The sequence below is a fragment of the Ovis canadensis genome, chromosome 1, assembly GCF_042477335.2.
Source record: "Ovis canadensis isolate MfBH-ARS-UI-01 breed Bighorn chromosome 1, ARS-UI_OviCan_v2, whole genome shotgun sequence".
NCBI classification, from domain to species: Eukaryota; Metazoa; Chordata; class Mammalia; order Artiodactyla; family Bovidae; genus Ovis; species Ovis canadensis.
The window spans coordinates 210,666,495-210,692,209 of NC_091245.1; the positions used below are offsets into that span (position 1 = coordinate 210,666,495).

Genomic DNA, 25,715 nt, shown 5'->3' on the forward strand with positions numbered 1-25,715 from the left:
CTATTCAAAGTCTTCTCACAGTCACACGGCCTCATGCTGTTCCCTTGCTCTTAACTGGCCTGCTAGTCTAGTCTAATCTTATCGAGACAATCTCCATCACCCACAGAGATGTCAGCCTTGCCTTCCAGTCTCCCCAATAATCCTCTCTCCCATTAGCCAGTGAAGGCTCTCATATGCACACCGAGCTTGGTCCCACCTCCACGCCTTGTCTCCCCTGCTCCAAAATGCCCCCTCTTCAGGTCCCACCTGACTGTCCAGACCAATAACTCTTCCAGTCTTTACCTACTCTTTCTGTGCCTGAGATCTCCATTCAGGGCCACACTGTTCATATCTTGAATATCCTAACAGTGCTTCAGGGTCTAACCTCAAGACGCATCAGGGCTGACATCCCATCTCTGTCACATACAAGTCTACTGAACCTCCCTGACTCTCAGCTTCCTCTTCTGTAAAACGGGACAACAGTAACTGTCATTTATAAGTCAGTTACTATTGTAATTAAATGAGGTGGTGTGTATAGAAGTACCTCATATGGTATTTGACTCATTATAGACACTCCACTATGACAGAAAGATCCAGATCATACCCTCTTTTCCTGTGGTCCTGTTTCTCTCCTAAAACTCACACCTCCACCATAGCACTGAGAGCAGTACCGGGGGCATAGGAGGCTCTAAATAAGTATGAGTCCTTGCTAACTGACACAAAACAAAATCTTATTTTTAATCTTACCACAGGAAGTACATATTCTTTTGTATCTTAAGCAACATCTCTAGTTTGGAGGCATGTTCAGATTCATCAAGTTCTTGTCATTACTGCCTTGTCCTGCTGTTCCAGCTCCAAAAATAGGTGCTCTTGCTCACATCTCGTCTGCACATGGGGACAAGTGTCGTCCTGGGCTGATCACCCGTAACACTGCACATGAGCAGCAGCACAGAGGCCTGGGTGATGTTCACAGAGACCAGCTCTCGTGTCATCTCCCCCAGATCACCATGTGTGATTGCTTTCACCAAGACCCTGGGGCATCTAGAATCACAATACACAAAACAGCAAGTAGCTGCGACACCTTTCCCTCACTTTTCCAGCTTATAACTTTCCAGACAATATGATAAAATAAAAATACAGCACTGGTTATTTTTAAGAACATGTTTTATTCTAATATGTATGCTCATGATTTTTAAAAAATATAAAAACAGAAAAGATACAGATTTACTAGCACAGGTTCACAAAATGGCACAGCTTTCTGCCCTCTACTGTTCTTTGTTTTGGCTGTGTTGCTTGGCTTATGGGATCTTAGTTCACTGACCAGGGATTGAACCCAGGCAGTGAAAACACCAAGTTCTAACCACTGGACCACCAGTCAATTCCCTCAGTTCTCTACTCTTTTCCCTTTAATTCTCTAAGATCTCAGTTACTCTGTATCTTCAACAATCAGTACCTCAACCATGATAGAGATGGACAATGAATCTCCAGCCCAGCTTGGGGGTGGGGGTGTGGAGAACACCCCAGGAAAATACATGAGCTGGGTTTTAGGGATCAGTGGGGTGCAGGGGGTGAGGGGTTGGGAGAAGGCATTCCAAGCTAAGGGAAGAGTACAGGCCAATGTGCAGAGGAATGAAAGCATGGACCATCTGAAGAAAGAGTCCTTAAGGCCAAAGGGAATGCAGGCAGTAGGCAGGTGCTAAGAGACAACACTAGCAAGGAAAGTTAGATCAATGTGATAAACTGACATGTTTACTATTTTTAGATTAGTGCTGTTGAAAACTCCTAGGCAGGGAAATGACGTGACAAGACCCATGTTTTAGAGAAACAACTGGGAATGCAACGTGACAGATGGAAGGAACGTAAGGAAGTTAGTTAGGAGGTTTCTGCAGAAGTCTAGGCAAGAGGTGACGAGAACCTGAGCCTTGGCAGTGTAGGAGACAAAAGGCCAAACTGGAACCCCATCACTAATGCGAAATGACATAAAAGAGAAAGGAATACACTATATTCACAGCAACACTATCCAAATAGCCAAAAGGAGGAAGCCACCCAAGTGTCCATTGACAGTTGAATGGATAAACAAAATGTGGTCTATATACATGAAATTAAAAGATGTTTACTCCTTAGACAGCATATTAAAAAGCAGAGACATTACTTTGTCAACAAAGGTCTATCTAGCCAAGACTATGGTTTTTCCAGTAGTCATGTATACTTGAGAGTTGGACTGTAAAGAAAGCTGAGCGCCAAAGAACTGATGCTTTTGAACCACAGTGTTGGAGAAGACTCTGGAGAGTCCCTTGGACGACAAGGAGATCCAACCAGTCCATCCTAAAGGAGATCAGTTCTGGATGTTCACTGGAAGGACTGATGTTGAAGCTGAAACACCAATACTTTGGCCACCTGATGCGAAGAGCTGACTCATTGGAAAAGACCCTGATGCTGGGAAAGACTGAGGGCAGGAACAGAAGGGGATGACAGAGGATGAGATGGTGGGATGGCATCACCGACTCAATGGACATGAGTTTGGGTGAACTTTGGGAGTTGGTGATAGACAGGGAAGCCTGGCGTGATGCGGTTCATGGGGTTGCAGAATCGAACACAACTGAGCGACTGAACTGAACTGGTCTATATACATACAATGGAATATTATTCAGCTTTAAAAATGAAGGAAATTTTGACACATGCTACAACACGTATGACCCTTGAAAACAAGGTAAGTGAAATAAGCCAGTCACAAAAGGATAAATTCCACTTATGTAAGATACCTAGAACAGTCAAACTCATTGAGACAGGAAATAGGATGGTATCTGCCAGGGGCTGGGAAGAAGGAGGAATGCGGAATTACTGTTTAACTGAGACAGAGTTTCAGTTCTGTAAGATGAAAAGCATTCCAGAGATGGGTAGTGGTGAAGGCTGCACAACAATGGGAATCTGCTTTATACCACTGAAGTATACACGTAAAATGGTTAAGACAGTAAATTTTATGTTGTGAGTGTTTTACACAACTGTTTAAAAAGACAGCAAGGGAGAGGGAGCAGAGTGGATGACCAGGTACATCCCCCAGCCTGGGGCACTAAATGAACCGCAGCACCTGAACCGAGCTCCATCCACAGGAAGAAGAAAGCAGGAGAGTGAAATGAGAATTCAGAGTTGCACAGGTAACCAAGTTCAACATGAGCTGAACACAAACTTTCCCAAAAGGTTTCCTGCAGGATCAGCATCATCTCTTACATTCCAAAGCTCTAAATCTGATACAACTTTAAAGGTAATTGCTGCTGCTACTGCTGCTAAGTCGTTTCAGTAGTGTCCGACTCTGTGCGACCCCATAGACGGCAGCCCACCAGTCTCCCCCATCCCCGGGATTCTCCAGGCAAGAACACTGGAGTGGGTTGCCATTTTCTTCTCCAATGTGTGAAAGTGAAAAGTGAAAGTGAAGTCGCTCAGTTGTGTCCGACTCTTAGCGACCCCATGGACTGCAGCCCTACCAGGCTCCTCCATCCATGGGATTTTCCAGGCAAAAGTACTGGAGTGGGGTGCCATAACCGCTAACAAAACAGGATGGCAAGTGACTTCTTGATTATTAGATGAGAAAAGTAAGATCCTAGGGTACAAAGGGCTGATCACACACATACATCAATTTCATTCCTTTCTGAAACCCAAATAAAATTACGTTTAAGTGATATTTTAAAACATAACCCACAAAATCTGGAAACTGGACTGCAGGTGGATAAGCGCTAAAGACTAAGATGAGCTGACAAAGCCGAACCCTAGGCTTACAAGAGGGAAGACAAGATCCAATCTGATTTATACCCCAGAATTTCCAAAAGACTCTAGATAACTAGAACTGGACATGGAACAACTAACTGGTTCAAAATTGGAAAAGGCGTATGACAAGCCTATATATTGTCACCCTGTTTATTTAACTTACATGCAGAGTACATCACACAAAATGCTGGACTGGATGAATCACAAGCTGGAATCAAGATTGCCAGGAGAAATATTAAGAACCTCAGATATGCAGATGATACCACTCTACTGGCAGAAAGTGAAAAGGAACTAAAGAGTCTCTTGATGAGGGTGAAAGAGGAGAGTAAAAAAGCTGGCTTGAAACACAATATTCAAAAAACTAAGATCATGACACCAGGTCCCATCATTTCATGGTAAATAGAAGGTGAAAAAGTAGAAACAGTGACAGATTTTATTTTCTTGGGCTCCAAAATCACAGCAGATGGTGACTGCAGCCATGAAATTAAAAGATACTTGTTCCTCGGAAACCTAGACACATATCAAAAAGCAGAAACATTACTTTGCTAACAAAGGTCCATATAGTTAAAGCTACGGTTTTTCCAGTAGTCATGCATGGATATGAGGGTTGGACCATACAGAAGGCTGAGCACTGAAGATTTATGCTTTTCAAACGGTGGTGCTGGTGAAGACTCTTGAGAGTCCTTTGAACAGCAAGGAGATCAAACCTGTCAATCCTAAAGGAAATCAATCCTGAATATTCATTGGAAGGACTGATGCTAATACTCTAATACTTTGGCCAACTGATTCAAAGAGCTGACTCACTGAAAAAGACCCTAATGCTGGGAAAGATTGAAGGCAGGAGAAGAAGGGGGTGACAGAGGATGAGGTGGTTAGATGACATAACCAACTCAATGGACATGAATTAGAGCAAACTCCAGGAGAGAGTGGAGGACAGAGGAGCTTGGTGTGCTACGGTCCATGGGGTCACAAAGAGTTGGACACAACTTAATGACTGAACAACAACTCCAGCTTACTCTGAAATTGGGGTGAAAGGGAGTTAAAATGAAGAGGAAAAGTTGAAAATCTGTGTAGGTAACACTCAGGACCCAAGATTCCTTCTCCATTCCAAGAAGTCCCTCCCCACACTGTTGTTGCAGTCATTCAGTTGTGTCCTCCCACACTAGCGAACTACTGATTTATTCTCTAAAGCAGGTAAAAACAGAATGCAGGTCTGTGAGACAATGGGTTCAGTTAAAAATAGGGGTGCCACAATACACAGAGACTTAGAAATGTATGTGCTATGTACGTGTATCAGTCCAGAATTGGTCGGAAAATACAAACTATTCTAGGTATTTCAGGCAGGAAGGGATTTAACATAGGGAAATAGAGGGACAAAAATCACGGGAAGAATTGTAAGAGCCAAGGTCAGAGAAACCACCACTCAAGTTCAGGAAATCAGAACACACAAACATCACAAGAAACTGCACAAATGACCCCAGCTCCCCCCATGACTGATGTCCCCATTGAGTCCCAGAAGGACACACTCACATCTGCCATGTGCAATAGAATCCTGCCATCAAGGATGGGGAGCAAAACAAGGATAGGGTTGAGAACCAGGAGACAGTATATGAAATAGCTGGTATTCAATATCCAAATGCTGAGACCACCCTCATCCTCTTCTGCTCAGCTCCTTGAGTCTGGCAGACAGAGCTTCAGTTTCTAGAGAAGTGACAACAAAAGTCTCCTAACCAGTGGTCAAAGCAAAAAAATCAAGATACAACAACACAAGGTTCCCCAAAGAAATAGCCCAGCCAGAGGACCCTGCAATAAAACTTACAGGCAATGGAATGAAGAATTCTCTTCTCTGAAAGAACCAACAATTTCCAGGTCCAAATAGTAATAGTTGCAGTTTTCAAAGAGTAAAATTCTGTAAGTTTTAATTTGCTTTAAAAAGAATGAACCTGTAGAATATGACATTACGGTTGAGCTAAGATTATCAAGTTATTTGATCACCGCAAATGTGAAAAAGTGAATCTACAAAAACCACAGTGCAGGCAGGATAAGTCACTGGGGTAACCAGGTGTACTTTTCCTGTCTAAACTCTAGAACTCTGGTTTTCAAAGTATGGCCTAGAGACCCTGCGATGTCCCAAGACCCTTCAAAGGACCTGGGAGGTCAACACTATTTTCATAATGAACTTACTTGTCTTTTTTCACCCACATTCTCTCACGAGTATTTCTCAAGAGTCTATATGTCATCTGATGACGTCATTACTGTAACAGCTAATAGAATGGAAGTTGTTTTAAGGTTTTCTGTCTTAATTTCTAACATAGTAAGTATCAATAGATAGAAACCACACAAAAGCTCTTTGAATTCCTCAAAAATGTTTAAGAATAAAGGGTCCAAAAAGCTTGAGAATTCTTACTGTAAAACAACTTTTTAGTTAGTTGCTTTTGGAAGGGAACTTTTTTGTTTGTTTAAATTATTTTATTTACTTTTGGCTATGCAGGGTCTTCATGCAGGCTTTTCTCTAGTTGCAGCAAGCGAGGGCTACTCTCTAGTTGCAGCGTGCGGATTTCTCCGTCCAGTGGCTTCTCTTGTTGCGGAGCACAGGCTCTCGAGCGCTGGCTGAATAGTTGGGGCACACGGGCTTAGCTGTTCCGCAGCATGTGGGATGTTCCTTGACCAGAGACCAATCCTGTGTATCCTACATCAGAGGGCAGATTCTTTACCACTGAGTCACCAGGAATGCCCAGAAGGGAACTTTCGATACGTGAAACCAATTATATTTAAAATTTACACCTTCAAAGAGGAAAAAAAAGGTGTAAATTTCTAAATTTTGCTTTACTATCTTATATCTGTTTATCCATTAGAAGGAAGGTCTTTCCACATAGATCCTAGATTATTTTTCCCCCTGGGAAACAAGCAAGCCCCATAATGGCAAGTCGTATCGCCCAGAAGGCAGCATACACAGCACAACAGTAAAAAGCACCGTTTCTACAGGGATTCAGACAGATACTTGTATATCACTGATCACAGCAGCTTTATTCATGCTCCTCAAAAGAATAGAAACCACCCAGATGTCCATCCACAGATGAATGGACACACAAAATGTGGTCTGTAAGAAACACAGAATATCATTCTAAGGAAGAAAATTCTGACACATACTGCAACATGGATGAACCTTGAAAACATACAAAGTGAAATAAACCAGACGCAAAAGGACAAATACTCTGTGATCCCAGTTACCTGTGGTATCTAGAATGTGGAAATTTACAGAGACAGAAAATAGAACAGTGGTTACCAGAGGCTGGAGGTAGCAGGGGATGGAAAGTTATTGCTTCATGGGTGCGGAGTCTCAGTTTGGGATGGTAAAGAAGTGCTAGCGATGGATGGTGATAATGGTTGCACAGCGATGTGAATGCACTTATGGCACTGAATTGTCCCTAACCCTAACCCTAACATGGTTAAAGTGGTATAAATAAGGAACAAAAGGAGATTCTAGAGCCAGGTAACCTGGACTCAAAACTCAGGTCTACCACTTAATATTTCGTGTGACTTCTGTGCTTCAGTTTCCTCATCTGCAAAATGATAACACACAGCATAAGGTTGTTTTGAGGACTGCATGAGTTAACATATGAATAAGCACATGCCCAGAATGCTCCCAGGCACCTAGTAAACGCCCTGTCACTGACCTCAAACTTCGGCATGCCTCAGAATCACCTGGAAAGCCTATTCAAATCAGGCTTGCTAGACCCCCAATCCCCTGAGTGTCTGTTTCAGTGGTCTGGGAAGGGACCCAAGAATTGGCATGTCCACAGGTTCCCAGGACTTGCTGGTGCTGCCCATCCAGGAAGCACACGTTGAGAACCACTGCTCTGTACAGATATCAGCTGTCATTATTATTATTGGCAATGTCTGAGGTAGTACCAGGCAAATCCACAAAAACTGGGAGAAGGAAGGAAAGACAGAAGTATAGTTCCTCCTCTACTTACAGAGTACTTCCCTTCCGGCCACCAAATGTGTGTGGGGGGCATGGGGAGAGGGTGTTTCTCCCACAGGAAGCAATTCTCCATCTCTCCATAGGCACCAAGTGCCCCACAATTTAACTCAATTAAGGAGCCTGGCGGGCTGCCGTCCATGGGGTCGCAGAGAGTCAGACACGACTGAGTGACTAACACACACTGACACTATTACCTGGTGTTACCATCACAGTCTGCACATTAAAGACTCAGCCCCCACAAGACTGCTTCCCCCTGCCCCTTAAACACCAGTGGGAAGCCTGGGTTATCACCTGTGCTTCTGAAGAATGGACTATAAATAGTATCCCAGGAAGCCCTGCTGCTGTTGCTGCTAAGTCGCTTCAGTCGTGTCCTACTCTGTGTGACCCCAGATGGCAGCCCACCAGGCTTCCCCTTCCCTGGGATTCTCCAGGCAAGAACACCGGAGTGGGTTGCCATTTCCTTCTCCAATGCATGAAAGTGAAAAGTGAAAGTGAAGTCGCTCAGTCGTGCCCGACTCTAGTGACCCCATGGATTGCAGCCTACCAGGCTCCTCCGTCCTTCTCAGGTTCAATTAATTTGCTACAGCGTCCCACAGAACTCAGGAAAACAATTTACTTACAGGATTATCAGTTTATTACAAAGGATGTTAAAAAATATCAATGAGCAACCAGAAGAAGTGGTGGGCAGGGCAGGGCAGGGGTAAAGGAGTGTGGGGTTCTGTGACCCTCAGCACCCTCCAGCCCCAGAGTTCAGGGATTTTTGTTGCTGCTGTCTTCATCAGACAGGTGAGAATGACTAAGCCACTGGCCACTGTGGATTACGTCAATCTCCAGTTCCTCTCCCCTCCCAGGAGGTAAGAGCTTCCCAGGTGGCTCAATATAAAGAATCCACCTGCCGGTGCAGGAGACACAGGTTCAATCCCTGGGTGGGGAAGTTCCCTGGCGAAGAAAACAGCAACCCACTCCAGTATTCCTGCCTCGAAAATCCCACGGACAGAGGAGCCTGGCAGGCTACAGTCCACAGGGTCGCAAAGAGTTGGACATATCTGAGTGATTGAACAAGAACCCAGGAGATAAGGAGGGGCTGAAAGTTCCAACCTTCTAACCACTAGGTTGGTTTCCCTGGCAACCAGGGGCTTTCCAAAAGCCTCTAATATAAACTCAGGTGTCGCTGAAAGGAGATTGTTAAGAATAATGAAAGACACCTTCATGGCTCTTATCATTTCGGAAATTCCAAGAGTTTTAGGAGCTCTGTGCCAGGAATAGGAACAAAAACCAAATATACTTTTCTTACTGTAAATCACAGAAGAATTTACTGAGCCCCTAATATGAAATTTTCCTACAAAGAGATGATCTCAAAGCCTTTCCCAGTGGATATCTACACCAGCAACTACCAAACTGAGGCTCCCAGAGATTTGCAAAAACTCCCAAGGAAGGCAGAGAACCAACATCACTCTCAACATCACTGAGAGATCTCAGAGCTTTGGAGAATGGGGGAAGAGCTCCTGTTTACAAAATAGTGCTGACACTGGAAGGGAAGAAGAGGTGAGGGGGACGTGGCTTATGCTGGTCTCACAGCCATTTTTGGGGTGTGTGCCCCTGCTCACCACAGCAAGTGGCCTGACAGTCCTAGCTTCATTGCTGCACTAGGGTCTCTCGATTCTCAGAGGCTGCTGGTCTCAGCATGCCTGCAGGGAGCCTACTTAGCCTCCCAGGCACAAACACAAGCCTGGAAGAGGCCAAGTGTTTCAGCCCTGGGGCACCCTTGACCGACCGGCCACAGGAGCCAATGGATAAACACTCTCTTCTTCCGGGTCGGGTCCCAGGGTGGGAAGGCACTGCTGAGGGGCACTGATAGTTTGCCAGAGTCCTGGTGGGGAGCACTGACCCAGTAACTCACCTTCGTTTGGCGTTCCTTCCTTTCCTTTGTCCCTATTTCTTTGGACGTTCTTCCTCTTCTGTTCCCTGGGATACCTTTCCAAAATAAAAGGCCTGGGCCAAAGCCCTTGTCTCAGTCTTCAATTGACCCGAACTGAGACAGGACATAAGCCCAGGTCCCCCACTCACACAGGTGGGGTGGGAGCATAATTAGCAGCCAGCCCTGTGGCCCTGCTCCTCTCCTACCTAGTGCTCAGTACAAGGCTCTGCACCTGGTAGATGCTTTAAACGGAGAAGGAAATGGCACCCCACTCCAGTACTCTTGCCTGGAAAATCCCATGGATGGAGAAGCCTGGTAGGCTACAGTCCACGGGGTCGCTAAGAGTCAGACACTAACTGAGCGACTTCTCGCTTTCATGCATTGGAAGAGGAAATGGCAACCCACTCCAGTGTTCTTGCCTGGAGAATCCCAGGGACAGGGGAGCCTGGTGGGCTGCCGTCTATGGGGTCATGCAGAGTCGGACACGACTGAAGTTACTTAGCAGCAGCAGCAGATGCTTTAAAACTACCAGTTAAGTGGGTAAAAAGAAATAAAATGATGGCAAACTATATAAGATAGACTCTAACTGCCGTGTTGTACAACACAGACCCTAAGTAATGTAGGCTTCAGAGGAAAGGATGAAGTCTAAAGCAGAAAGGGCTGAGAAAGAGCTTTGAAAGATTACCAAGAGAGGAAGGTGGTCCTGGAAAAGGAAGAAAAGTCTCCTCAGGTTGAAGACCCAGAGTCTGGACTCCTCAGAGCTGGCAACATAGAAAGGGGGGAGAGGTGGGACAAGGTATATTCAGATGAAGGTGGGGCTCAATAACTAAAGAGGAGAGAGTAGATTTTACATGGCAGTTCATGAAGGTTGTGAGCAGAAGTATGAACCAATTTCCCCCACTTAACTATGTCAAACTTTCTACAAAACCCTTGACAACCAAACACTTGGGCTTACAACTTCTTATCTCTTTCTTTTCTTCCTATGAAACTGAAATGTTAGTAGCTTTTAGTCATGTTTGATTCTTTGCAACCCTATGGACTGTATGTAGCCCACCAGGCTCCTCTGTCCATGGAATTCTCCAGGCAAGAATATTGAAGTGGGTTGCCATTCCCTTCGCCAAGGGATCTTCCTGACCCAGGGATTAAACCCAGATCCCCTGCATTGCAGGCAGATTCTTTACCATGTGAACCACCAAGGAAGCCCCGTTTCTTCCTATAGCAATTACTAATTGGCCAGGCACACATATTTATTTAATCCACAAGGCCCATGAGGTAGGATCTATTATTGTCTTCATTTTGCAGACTGGAGAAACTGGGACACACAGAAGTTACAAAGCTGGGTAACAGCTAGAATTCAAACCCTGCCAGTCCAGCTCTTTCTTTCACATCTGTCCCCCACAACAAAGTCCCACTTTCTACAGGAGAATCCTACAAGATTCCTTTCCCAGTGTTTCCCATGTGGTGTATCCTTGCCATTTTCATAACCCATAACCACAGATAATTTTGTATGTTTCCTAGACATTCACTGAGTTCCTGGTACATATACCAGATGCTGGGCCAGCAGCTGGGAACACAAAGCTGAAGCTGAAACTCCCCCTTTTCCAGGAAGGTCCCATTACAGATCCTGCAAGATGAACCAAGTCCTAGAGAGGTGAACCTTACTGGTCATGGTGAGACAGTGGACCAAATTGGTAGGTGAAAAGACAAATTCTCACTCATGCCAAAATAACTGTTACTGGGCATCTGCTCTGTGCAAACCCCTAGCAGGTGGGAAGAAAGGAAGGAGACAGACACTGAAATGAGTTGTCACGCTGTCCCACTTCACACCCACGAAGGAGAAGAACAGTAAAAGTGGTCACACCACACCTTAGACACGGGAGACGCAAAATAAAAATTTATCAATTCAGTCTTCCTCCAACACCCCTTTAAATCATATTACTCACAGGACCTTTCCATAACTGACCACATGAAATGCAAGATCCTGTTCTTGGCATTCAAGGCCCCCATCTTCTATTCTACTTGGTTCTGACCTCACTGCTTATCAAATCAGTCTTTTTCTTCCACATACATTACTAGCAAATAAAAAGAAAATATTCACACTTTGTGTTTACACATATAATTTATGTAGCCTAGAATGTTGTTTTATTTATTTCTAACCATCTTTATTTATGACCATTTTCAAAAGTATCCAATGCAAGGACGGCTATTGCTTCCACTCAGATGATTTTGGTCTTTTCTCTACCACAGTCCTACTGCACTGGTGGATTAAAGTCTGCTATTTGGCACCAATGAATTTTGCTCTGTATGGTTCTTATAGCCATGAATGTAACAGCTGGCACATAGTAGGTGCTCTAGAACCCTTAAGAGATTCATGATGAAGTGTTAAATAAGTACCATAGGGAAAGATCTTGAATTATCATGCACTGTACTTTAATATAACTTGTTATAAAATCTTCTCGCTCTTCCTCCCTTGAAACATAAAGAAATATACTGATTCATCAGCCTTGTAAACAAGCCCAGTCTTCCCCAAGGAACTACTGTGACATGAATGAAATCAGTTTACACTGGACAAAATACTTCTAGAATAGTGTTTGGCACACACTAAGCTGAGCACCAAAGAACTGATGCTTTTGAACTGTGGTGTTGGAGAAGACTCTTGAGAGTCCCTTGGACTGCAAGGAGATCCAACCAGTCCATTCTGAAGATCAGCCCTGGGATTTCTTTGGAAGGAATGATGCTGAAGCTGAAACTCCAGTACTTTGGCCACCTCATGCGGAGAGTTGACTCATTGGAAAAGACTCTGATGCTGGGAGGGATTGGGGGCAGGAGGAGAAGGGGACGAGAGAGGATGAGATGGCTGGATGGCATCACGGACTCGATGGACGTGAGTCTGAGTGAACTCCGGGTATTGGTGATGGACAGGGAGGCCTGGCGTGCTGCGATTCATGGGGTTGCAGAGAGTCGGACACGACTGAGCGACTGAACTGCACTGAACTGAACCTTCCAATAACTATTTGTGAAAGTGAGTAAAATAATCAGCTTTTTTTCTTCACTCCTACCATACACTATAAAACACGGCAAAGACTTTCAATAACAAAGTTTGCAAGAAGAATCTGAAGAGTAACCCAGGTTAAACAAAGAGAAAGCAGTTTTACCCACTTTACATGATGTATTATCCTAAAATACTTGGGCTACTCTCCCAATGGCATTCACAATCTTCGATTGCTTAAGTTAAGTAGGATCATTCCTCTCCACCTTTAGAAGCTATTAGTGGAAACCTGCTCAACACTAGACACAAAATCTGGACATGACGTTTTCAGATACTTTGTGGATACAATGACACTGCTGACAGACACATTAAGTTGTGATTACAAGCCGCTAAGTAATAAATATAGCCATTTCACTTCACACTGCACACCTTTTTAAAAGAAAAGAAAGTAATGAGCAAATAAATGAGACTTTTATCTCCCAAACGATCTGTTATTAGCATAAAAGAAAAATAGCGCAGAAAGGATAAATTCTGCAACTCCACTGTGTACAAAACAAAAAAGCTTTGGAAATCAGCTGAAAGCAACTCAAGATAATAAGGATACTTTGGAACAGGTGCCATTTATCTGGCTTTTTTTCCCCCTCCAACAAAACATAATATGAATAAACTGTGTTAGACTATTGTTGTGAAACCTGCCTCGGTGCCTCCAATCCAGAAACCTCCCTTTTGCATCGAGATCTGCCGAGTGACACATGAGCTCTAAAGTGGGTGGATAAAAATAACCTGGTCCTCAAAAAGACATGATAAACGCCAGACAGCTGAGTCACTTTGAAGCCCATTTTGACTCCCGAAAAGGACAATCCACCCTCCTTTTTCCTTCTCACACATACACATACAACCTGGTGAAAAACACACCAACAGCGCCGGGTGAAAGGCGGTGGTGCGTCTCGACTTTCCCCGCCAGTCTCTGAGGTCACGACTAGCGATTGAACTTTTAATCATTTATACTGGTGCATTTCAGTCAAAGCGACTCGTTTAGGAGGGAAAGAGAAAGGATTCAGGAAACCGTTAACAATCCAGCAGACCCTCTATTTCTGCTGCCCCAGTGGAAGCAGCCGACGGTTTCTTCCGATGTTCTGACGGAAAGAAAAGGAGTGGGGAGTAATTTAAAGTGGAGAGAGGAAAGCTCAGAGAGGAAAGCAGAACTGTCCAGGAGTGGGAATCCCTGGGCAAAGCGAACGGTCCCAGAAAGAGAAGGGCTGCGTACATCCGGAGTGAATCAACCTCGTCCGCCCACCTGCCCTCCGTGCTCCTCCCAAAGAGGACGCAAACCATCTGCAACGCACAGTTAAGATTAGGGAACGCTTCGACTCGATCTCTCTCTCAAACGGCGGCGGGGCTTTGGAACCGCTGCTAGGAACTGGGGTCCTGGCAGCCTAAGAAGGCGGCGGAGCAAACGACCCCGGCCGTCCCGGGCTTCGGCTGCAGCAGCCCTGGGGAAGCCAGCGCCGCCGGGCACCCAGCAGGCACTCCTCCAGTGTTTGCCCAGCTGCCGTGCCCCTGAGGCAACTCTGAGGCCCGGAGGAGCCGGCCCCCGGCTGCCGCCGCGCATCTCCCCACCCCCCCCGCCCCCGCGCTTCACGTGCGGCCGAGTTCGGCGACTCGCGACCGCCGCAGGCCGCGGGCACCGCAGCCTCCCGCGAGACGCCGTCCTGCCGCCGAGTCTCACCGGGGAGTCGTAGGAGAAGGCGCACTCTTTCTTGTAGACCCTGTCCCCGGACCGGGGCACGCGGATCGTGGGCATGTGGGGCACTAGCAGCTCGCCGATGTCTCCTGCAGCCATCTTCCTGCTGCCGCTGCCGCCCGGCACGCCGAACAGGGCGCCCCGGCGCTGCATGGCCGCGGCGCGCACTCGAGCCGAGCCGAGCGGGGCGCTGGGTCTGCCCACCTCCGCGGCGGCTGCGGCGGCGGCGGCGGCGGGCTGCGCGGGCTACTGGAGCCGAGCCGGGACGGGCGGGGAGAGCCGGCCGCGGGGCGGGAGCGGGCACCCCGGGCCTGGGCTGGCGGGCGGGCTGGCTGCTGAAGGGGACGCTGCTATTTTTAATCCAATGGCGAATCGCCGGCCCAGCTGCAGCGTCAGGCGGGGCGCTCGGGAGCACCCGCCGCAGCGCGCGGGGAGGGGGCACTGGAGAGGGGCCTGGGGCCCTGGCCGGGCTTGGCGGCCGAGGCGGAGGGCGAGTCCTGGGTGCGCAGGCTCCGGGGCCGGCTGCGCTGGAGCACCACCGCCGTGTTTTCTATCATAAATCGCTGGTCTGCTAAGGGGAAACTCCGAGGCAGCCAACAAAGGGCAGGATTTGAGATTTTTAAAACCGCTAGCTTTTAAACAACCAGGATAACAGCGGGGACGTACCCTGATTGGATAGGGGTGGGACTCTAGAACCTAAAGTGGGGCCCAAATCTAAATTTGTTTTTGGCACTCCGATGTTAATCTAAGACTTGCTCCTCAAGTTTTTAAGATCTAAAGCTCTTTGAAAGAGAATAGAGTAAGATTAAGTAAGGATAAATGTATATTTTTCCAGTAATACTGACTTTTCTTCCGAGTGGGGGAGAGTATCAGGATTATTTGGGGGAAGGTATATTTTTCTCTATCTTTGGAAAGTCTTCTCTGCATGAACCATTTCAGTTGACTGATTTGGGATCTTACTGCATACATACTTCCTCCCTGCCTTTGCATGTCCAGTTCCTTAAATAATAAATGGGAATAGGTTGGGGTGGGAGGTGATTTAATAATCTGCAAAAACAGAAAATGTGTCACAGCATACTCTTATTTTCTTTAAAAAAAAAAAAAAAGAAAGAAAGAAACTCAGAACATGAGGTCAGTTCCACTGAGCTTCCCTAACTACATCTAATCTAAGGAGCAGGATACCAGTGACACCGACCAGTTAGTGAAACAGAAAAAGTGACTCAATACACTGATTTTTATGCAAATCAAGACTACAATGAGGTACCCCTTCACAGAGGGTCAGAATGACCATCATTAAAAAGTCTACAAACACAAATGCTGGAGAGGGTGTGGAGAAAAGGGACCTCTCCTACACTGTTGGTGGGAATATAAGTTGGCAGAGCCACTGTAGAAAACAGTATGGAGATTCCTCAGGAAACTAAAAATAGAAATGACCATATGATCCAGCAATCCCACCCCTGGGCAGATACTCAGATAAAACTATAATTCGAAAAGGTACATGCACCCCTGTGTTCGTAGCAGCACTATTCACAATAGCCAAGACATGGAAACAACCCAAGTGTCTGTCAACAGATGAATGGATAAAGATGTGCTGCATATATACATTGAAATACTACTCAGCCGTGAAAAAGAACAAAATAATGCCAAAGTCAGTCAGAAAGAGAAAGACAAATACCATATAATGTCACTTGTGTGTGGAATCTAAAATGTGGCACAAATGAATGTACAAAACAGAAACAGACTTACAGATACAGAGAACAGACTTGTGGCTGCCAAGGGCAGGGGGAGAGAGAGAGAAGACTGGGAATTTGGGGTTGGTAGATGCAAACTCTTACGTTTAGAATGGATAAACAACAAGGTCCTAATGTATAGCACAGGGAACTATAGCCAATCTCCTGTGATAAAACATAATGGAAAAGAATTAAAAAAAGAATGTATGTATGTGTATAACTGAGTCACTTTGCTGTACAACAGAAATTGGCACAACATAGTAAATCAACCGTACTTCAATTAAAAAAAAAAAAAACATGCTGATTCCTATAAGCCTTTCCCAGGTCAAATAGTACTTAAATTCTTTTTCTTTTTTTTTCCATTATTTCTGTCACTCTCTCTGATTCTTCAGATGTGCTGGCTCTGCTAGGGAGAAATGATGGTACCTGGAATTTGACATTAGTTACCTGGAATAGACGGATGAGCTCTTTCTGCACTTCTAAATTTCCATACCTCAAGCAAGGCTCTAACACACCACACATCTATGTAACTCACAACTTTCTAACTCAATCTAATGGAAATGGAGAAGAGGAGACAAAAGCAAAAAAGTAAACACTATTGCCGGGAGCCAGCATGAGGAATTCCACCCGTGACAAGGTCATGCGGCAGAGCTCTGATGGCAAGGCTAATCAGACCTCAGGTTTTCCCCCTGGAATTTCCTGAGCATCCACCCCCCCCCCCCCCAAATAAGAATCTGCCTGCTTTTCCACTCTTCTGATACTTTCTGGAAAAAAGTCAACTCAGGGCTTTAGTCTTCGGCATTTGAAAGGGATGTTTCCGTTAAACCCCCTCTGATAGCTCTCTAGCTTGCCTAACAGGTTCCCCAGACCCCTTACAGCTTGTGAGTTGCTTACAGCCCCCCAACCGCGAGAGGCACAAAGCTTAAAAGCATCTTAAAGATACAGAGCCTTTTCTAAAGAGTTAAAAATTATATTGGTAGAGGGTTTTCACTGTTGACTCAATGACTGCTGCCAGGCCTCCATATTCTTTATCTTTTAGGCACCTGGGAGGATGTTAATCAATGTAAACGGGATATGGAAAAAGATATATAGTAGTTTTGATGTTAGCAACACTAGACTTTTGAGTTAATTACTTTTCTCTATGTTATATATCACTGCACTCCTCTTGTATCCTTGCTATGTAAGAATGTAACTTTATTTAGTGCTTTCTGAGAATGGCACCAGACTTTGGGAAGATCAAAACAAATAAGTCTTCTGGTTGACAAACCCTTATCAGAAAAAAGGCTGTAAAATGTTAATTGGCCCTTTTGGCTGGAAGATGATGTAAATTACCTAAGATTTGTGTATACAACTAGGTATGCAGAGAGAAAAGCCTGGTTTTGATAAGAGTCTGGACTGCTAACGCTGCATAACTTTGTGTTACCCATTGATCTCCATGTTTTATCAAAAGTATAAAAGGCATTCTGAACAATAGAGGATGGAGCCAGTCACTGGACTGGTTTCCCCCGTGTCTCTCTTTCTCTCTTTCTCCCTTTCCCTCCCTCTCCTCTTTACTTTAATTTCAGGCTGAATTCCCATCTGGGGTGCGGAGGCTCGCCAAGTCTACTTACTTGCCCTAGCTGTTAAGACCCGTGCGAAAGGGAGCCTAAGGCGAGGCACCCTTAGATATTCAAGCGAGCTCCGGTGGCCCAACGTAGATGGTGTAAATTCCTTGTCTGGAATTTTATTGGTCTTCCGCATAATCCAAGTTATTCAGCCCTCTTTCTCCACTTAATTTTCCCACTACACTATTGTTTCTTAATCTAATCTTATACCAATAAATAAATAAGTTTTCCTCCTCGACAACGCTGTCCACCCTTCAAATTCCCTGGATCCACCGGTACTGGACCCTGGCACACTATTGCTACCCTCCTCCTTGGGAAGATACTCTCAAGGAGTTTTTGCTTTGTATTATCCTCACCCACTTATCACTTTCTGTAGTATCTGTTCCTGTTTCAGGTTCAAGGATGAAGCTTGCTTGTCTAATTTCAGAGATAAACTTGACTCAGGAACCTTCAAAATATTTTAAGTATTTTTAAGTTGAATGCAAATTAAATCAAGACACCATTTTTCACCCTTCACATTAATACAGATATGCTGAGTTGGCCCAGGTTTGGGAAATAGGCCCTCATATACTTTGTCGATAGACTGAAAACATTCAATCTCTTTGAAGGCAAATTTAATACTAAGTATGATTTTATGCCTATACAATTTTCCCCAGCAATTCTTCATCTAGACATTTAAGCTACAGATAAGTTTACACTATATAAGGATATTTGTTGGAGCATTGCCATAGTAACAAAAAACTAAGAAGAGCCTAAAAATCCATCTATAGGAAGTGGTTAAAACACAGTACCGATGAAATAATAAAACACCTTGTATGTGCTGATGTGGAATAATCCCCAAATCATATTACTAGATTAAAAGAGCCGAGTGAGAATTAATGTGTAAAAGCAAGACCATGCGTTCAAGGCTAAGGATGTGCCAGAATGCCTACTGTGCATCCTATATACTGTGGGCCTTCCTTCTAAGTGTCAGTAACTGTGCTAAATATTTTTAATGTTGCCCCTAGATAGCTATAGATTTAGATATCAATATTCTATTAGTAAATTTATGCAAATTGTAGATAGATAGGTGTTTGGGCTTTGGAAGCCTCTGGAAGAATGCAAAAGAAATTAATGACAACTGGGCTCTGCGGAGAGAAACCCAATGCCAAGGTTTAAAGAGGCGCTTACTGCTACTCTTTACCTTTCTGTACCATTAACAATTTTTATCATGTGGAAGTATTGCTCTAAAGAGTAATTAAAACTCAATTGTGAAGACAATCTAAGTTCAATAACCAGTAATATTAATAGAGGTTGAGGACAATTACTGCACCACTATAAAAATACATCTCAAATTTTTTCATGCAATGAAACACTTTGAAAATGATAATATTTGTACAGCCCACTAAAGTAATTGGTCAATTACTTCAATTCATGAAGCCTGGGGCTACTAGTCTGGGGGCCCCAGTGACCCCAAGCCCCGCCCATGCACTCCCAAGGATCAAAGAGATCTTATCAAACCTGAATGCCTTCTCTGTATATCAAAATGTCAGTGGCACACTGGATGGAAAGTTTTAATCAAAACAAGGGAAAATGACACCATCTAAATATGGACAAATGATTAAACTGGGTATATCTATTCAAAAATGTTTATATAAATCTTAAAAATGATTTTTGTAAAAATGACTGTTTTAATCCATTTGTAGTATGTTAGCTTAATCTATTTACAATAATTATACAATATAATTGTAAGATTTCAATTAAAAATAAACATGCATCTTTGACAAAACTGGATTTGGTTATAAGATTTTGTTTCTACTTTTAAAATGTCTACAATGATGCTACATTTGTTTTATAAAAATTTATCAAGGCAAAAAAGCCGAGATAATGTCTTAATTGCACCATTGTAGGAAAAATTCTAGTTCTGTTACTGGAATTTTTAAACTCAATTTTGCAAATTCTACATGTGCATTTATAACTCCACTGTTTCACTATTGGGTCAGTTTCCACATGCGGATCTTGATCAAAGAGCAGGAATAAAGTGGTGATGGGTACACAATTTTAACTTCCAACATAAATTTAAAGTCTTATCAAAGAGATTTCAAAGAACTAAGATGAACTGACTTTCGTCACATTAAGGTGGTAGGACCATCAAGTCACTCTACAGCTCAAAAGCCTCCTCCCATGATGTTCGATGGAGCCCAGACTCCCCTGGCCTAACGTTCAGGGACCTCTCCCAACCAGCAGTCCTTCTTTTCAGACTTTACTCCCACTCCTACACTTCTGGTGAACACAATTTACTGTCCCCCAAGGATAAATGTACTTGTCTCCTAGCCTCGGTTGAAAGCTCTCTCCTCTCATTTCTATTTTTTCAATCCTTTCAAGACTTTTTCCATGAAACCTTTTCTGAATGCTCCAACCCTCAGGGATCAATCTTTTAAAAATGACAGTCCCCAAGAGAAAAATCTTTTAAAATAATTTATATTTCTTAGCATCCTTGCACATCGTGGAAGCTCAGTGTTTACGGAATATTGCCCACCCAGAATGGACTTGTCTGCTTATTTTAGACACTCAATAAGTACCTACCAAATGAATGACTCACATCTGTGACATTGTAATAGATATGTTTTGCAGTCAGCTTTGTTCCTTTTAGGTAAAATTCACTGCTGCATAAATGTTCCCAGGACTGACAGAGGTTACATTAAAACATGACATGAGTATTAGTTACTGAGACTAATGTCAAAAGGGGGAATTGGGAAAATCTACAGAGAAAAAGATGTCTTAATTATTTCAATTAATGGAAAAGCTCTTGACCTCAGATGTCCTCTAATTATGCGCAGTGATCTGTTAAAGCCATATATGGTGACAGCTTGTTGTGGAGACATCCATAAAATTTTCTATCCTGCAGAGAGCCCCTGTAAGAAGTGCTGGTTATTAATACAGAACAATAGGTCACTGGTTAAGAAATGTAACGCATTTTCTGCTTGAAGCAATTCTATATAACAATCAAAAGTCATATGATTTAAGAATATTTGTTGACATGGAAAAATGATTCCTATAATGCAAACAGCATATACACTATGAGCATATACACTATCATTCTGTCTAAATACGTACACACACATATATATATTCTGTCTAAATACGTACACACACATATATACATTCAGTTCAGTTCAGTCACTCAGTCGTGTCCGACTCTTTGCAACCCCATGAATTGCAGCATGCCAGGCCTCCCTGTCCATCATCAACTCCCAGAGTTCACCCAAACTCATGTCCATCTAGTCTGTGATGCCATCCAACCATCTCATCCTCTGTCATCCCCTTCTCCTTCTGACCCCAATCCCTCCCAGCATTAGGGTCTTTTCCAATGAGTCAACTCTTCGCATGAGGTGGCCAAAGTACTGGAGTTTCAGCTTTAGCATCAGTCCTTTCAAAGAACACCTAGGACTGATCTCCTTTAGAATGGACTGGTTGGATCTCCTTGCAGTCCAAGAGACTCTCAAGAGTCTTCTCCAACACCACAGTTCAAAACCACTGGACCACTGGGGCAAGTCCTGGTTTATATATATATATATATATTTTAACTCTGTTCACACCAGGTTTGTCTACACCTGAGTGGACAAAAGCATCAATTCTTTGGCGCTCAGCTTTCTTCACAGTCCAACTCTCACATCCATACATGACCACTGGAAAAACCATAGCCTTGACTAGACGGACAATATTAGATTGGAATAAGCTGTCTGTTAGTGGTGTTTATCTCTGGCTGAAAAAATTATTTTTGTTTCTTTTTTCTTTGTCCTTTTCCATGTTATCTAAATGTTTTCAATTAAGTCTCCATTTCCTTTTGTAAATAAGAGGTTTTTTTTTTACATTAAATAAGAGGTTAACTTTTTACATTACCATTGATTATGTCAGTTTTCTCTTCCACTTGCCTTCTTTCTTACTTGCTGGTCCCCTTTACTTTCCATATAAGACTCAGCAAGTTTCTGGTGTTAAGTTTATAGACAATCTGCCTAAATAGAATGGAGGTTCAGTTTGGCATGAGCAAGCTCCTTGACAAGCTCTTAACATCAAGATAAGGTAAATTGTTATTCTGCTTAAGAGGAAATCTCTATTCATCTTTTGGGGTTTCGTGATGTGTAATACCACAGTCCTTCCAGGAGATTGACTCATAAGTTACTCACAGAAGTAGGCAAGGTGCTTTTCTGGCCAATCTGACACCATCCCTACTCACACCCACCACCATTTCCATATGCACACACAGAAAGATGTAGCCTCCACTCAGGTGTGACAAACCGGGTGTGAACAGAATTTAAAAAAAAAAAAAAAAAAAATATATATATATATATATATATATATATATATAAACCAGGACTTGCCCCAGTGATCCAGTGTTTAAGACTCTGCACTTCCACTGCAGGGGCACAGGTTCAATCCCTGGTCCAGGAACTAAGATTCCCCACATACCAGGCCCCCGCCCCCCCCCCAAAAAAAAAATTAACCATAGAGCCACAGGCTGCTCTTCTGATTTCCTAATAAGGGACAAAGGAAGTTACCTAAACATGGTACAGATTGGCCCCCAAATCAAAGAAATGTAGCAAACATAGTGCCACATTCTTAGTGGTAGGGAGCTTGAGATAAAGAACTTGACCTTCACCTTTCTTTATTATTAAACTTCCCTCTGGATTTCAATGGGATGGCAAATCCCTGTATTTCTCAGGATCTCTCTCTCACCCTCTGTCGCAGGGCACTTTCTCTCTCCAGGTCCTGTCTGCACACTGTCATCACTGTAGGACCAGCACAATGTCCTATAGATGTTGAAGGTCAAGATCAGGAGTTGGCAAACTGCAGCACATGGACCAAATCCAGCCTGCAGTTTGCTTTTGTAAATAAAGTTCTCCTGGAACCCAGACATACTCATCCATTTACATACTGTCTGTGGCCACTTTGGCACTCTAACAGGAAAGTAGAGTGGATGCAACCAAAACCACATGGACTGATGCCAAAAGTATTTACCATCTGGCCCTTTACAGAAAACATTTGCCAACCCCTGATCAAGATCCCTACAGGCCGTGTGTTATGATTCAGAATCAGAATTGACACAACCCTAAACAAGAGAGTTATGCTGTGCACTTATTCTTCAAGTGATGGCAAACCTGTTTATCTGAACAGAGAAAATGCTTTCAACCACATCAGTAGCTGCAAACTGAATGCCACGAGATGCATTCATTTGCTTCATAAGGAGATCATCCGTGGAACCTCAACCAAATTGAAATCACCACCTTGTTCACTTTACCACAGTCCACTATCAGTCTTCATTCTAATTAGAAAAATGACAGGGGAGGGTGACAGAAATCATCAAGTCTATGTCTTCCTGATCTTTGATATTGGCATAAATTTCTGCAGCTCCACTCAAAGTGTAGCTTTAATTCCCATTTATAATTTTTTTAGGGAATGGAAACGCCAATGGCATCTTCTTGGTCCTTCTGAAACAGAGCAAGACACTGTAGTCCTTGCTCCCCGCCCCCGCCCCCCACCAAGTCCTCTTCCTGCCTTTTGTCTGTGGAAAAACTTTAGCCAAAGAATAAATTTCATCAGAGAAGTGAGAAAATGTAGAAACAAAGGAAAACAGTCAAAGGAAACCAAATAATAATAATGTAGTCACTAAGCAAAGTCAAGGACCTCCAGTTCCTCCACAAGACCCACAGAGAATATTCTGAACCCTAGGCTGTGAGCTGTTCTAGAGAGACTGAAACTCCCACCAGGTGGAAGAAGTTAAAACTACTTGATGACCAAACTGTAAGCTATGATTTGAAAAGTGAAAGTCATTCAGTCATATCCAACTCTATACAGTCCATGGAATTCTCCAGGCCAGAATACTGGAGTGGGTAGCCTTTCCCTTCTCCAGGGGATCCTCCCCACCCAGAGATCTAACCCAGGTCTCCCACACTGCAGGCAGATTCTTTACCAGCTGAGCCACCGGGGAAGCCCAACAATACTGGAGTGGGTAGCCTATCCCTTCCTTAGGGGATCTTCCCAATCCAGGAATTGAACCAGGGTCTCCCGCATTGCAGGCAGATTCTTTACCAATTGAGTTATCATGGAAGCCATGATTTAAGCTACTGCAATTCTGAGAATTGGCCTCAAGGAAATGAGAAAAGAACAACCCTGGAACAGAAGATTCAGTTCAGTTCAGTTCAGTTGCTCAGTCGTGTCTGACTCTTTGCGACCCCATGAATCGCAGCATGCCAGGCCTCCCTGTCCATCACCAACTCCCGGAGTTCACTCAGACTCATGTCCATCAAGTCAGTGATGCCATCCAGTCATCTCATCCACTGTCGTTCCCTTCTCCTCCTGCCTCCAATCCCTCCCAGCATCAAAGTCTTTTCCAATGAGTCAACTCTTCACATGAGGTGGCCAAAGTACTGGAGCTTCAGCTTTAGCAACATTCCTTCCAAAGAAATCCCAGGGCTGATCTCCTTCAGAATGGACTGGTGGGATCTCCTTGCAGTCCAAGGGAATCTCAAGAGTCTTCTCCAACACCACAGTTCAAAAGCATCTTCGACACAGCCTTCTTCACAGTCAACTCTCACATCCATACACGACCACAGGAAAAACCATAGCCTTGACTAGGTGGACCTTAGTCGGCAAAGTAATGTCTCCGCTTTTGAATATACTATCTAGGTTGGTCATAACTTTTCTTCCAAGGAGTAAGCGTCTTTTAATTTCATGGCTGCAGTCACCATCTGCAGTGATTCTGGAGCCCCCAAAAATAAAGTCTGACACTGTTTCCACTGTTTCCCCATCTATTTCCCATGAAGTGATGGGACCAGATGCCATAATCTTCGTTTTCTGAATGTTGAGCTTTAAGCCAACCTTTTCACTCTCCTCTTTCACTTTCATCAAGAGGCTTTTTAGTGCCTCTTCACTTTCTGCCATAAGGGTGGTGTCATCTGCATATCTGAGGTTATTGATATTTCCCCCCGCAATCTTGATTCCAGCTTGTGTTTCTTCCAGTCCAGCGTTTCTCATGATGTACTCTGCATATAAGTTAAATTATATGCAGGAACAGAAGATTAGCTGTACTTAAAAAGGTCAAGATGACACTGATTAGACCACCACGTGATCAATTTCAAAATGACTGTCAGGGATGACTCTGCTGTTTCTACATGTATACTCCTCCCCTAGTCTACAAAAGTTCTAGCCCCCTGATTGTCAGCGGGGGAGTCAACCTTCACCTTCCCATCCACCCTCAACCCCAGGGTTGCCAGCATCTAAAACAGAACAAACTTAGCTTTCCACCAACTTGCCTCTTTATTGACTTTTGAGCAGCTAGCAACCAAATCCCTTGCTGCTAATCTTCTTCCGATGGTAATTCTTACTCCACAGTTCAGGGAGCCAATGTGTAGATTCTACAGTTTGCTAAGGTCATATGTTCTAATAATGCTCTCAGGAGCTGGAGTACCAGCCACAGAATGAGCTTGGAGTCCTGCTTGGTGCACCTCGAGTTGAGCTAAGTCAGAAGTCCATATTCCATCTGCTCCCCATAAGCCTTCACTCTGGCAGATGGGAGCGCTATTTCAGAAGTTATAGTTTCAATCAGAGCCAATTTCCAATGGTCTTTAAAGAGTCTGGATATCTCCCATCTCACAGGACACTGCTGCTAGGGAAGCTGCTACAGAGAAGCCTAGGAGGTAGGTTCAGAATGTCCATATTTGAGAATACTACAGCATCTTTCCTAAGGGACCCAGCCTCCGCTCCAATCAAGGAACTCTGTGGGTATCAGTTAACTCCTCCTGACTATCTAGCCAGATGGCTTGATCAAAGTCTCTGTTTGCCAAACGTGCCATTTGGGACAGTGGGTATGATATCTTAGTGGAAGATCCAGTGCTTACACTCCTGGGAACCCCGTGGTAAAATGCAGAGTTGTCTATGGATTTCAGTTCAGTTCAGTCACTCAGTCATGTCCGACTCTTTGAGACCCCATGGACTGCAGCACACCAGGCCTCCCTGTCCATCACC

At 44.0% G+C, this 25,715-nt stretch overlaps 1 protein-coding gene across 2 annotated transcripts in view; it reads right to left on the minus strand.

Moving 5' to 3' along the window:
- The window catches only part of USP13 (ubiquitin specific peptidase 13), a 136,695-nt gene extending 121,206 nt beyond the window's left edge, over positions 1-15,489 (minus strand). The window contains exon 1 of one of the 2 annotated variants that reach the window (XM_069559449.1): positions 14,363-15,489. In XM_069559449.1, coding sequence (XP_069415550.1) covers positions 14,363-14,530 — 168 coding nt within the window. In that variant the 5' untranslated portion in view covers positions 14,531-15,489. Of the gene's footprint in view, positions 1-13,979; positions 14,177-14,362 lie in introns of those variants that run through there. The other variant, XM_069559459.1, reaches the window with a different exon arrangement.
- Between the last annotated feature and the right edge of the window lie 10,226 nt (positions 15,490-25,715).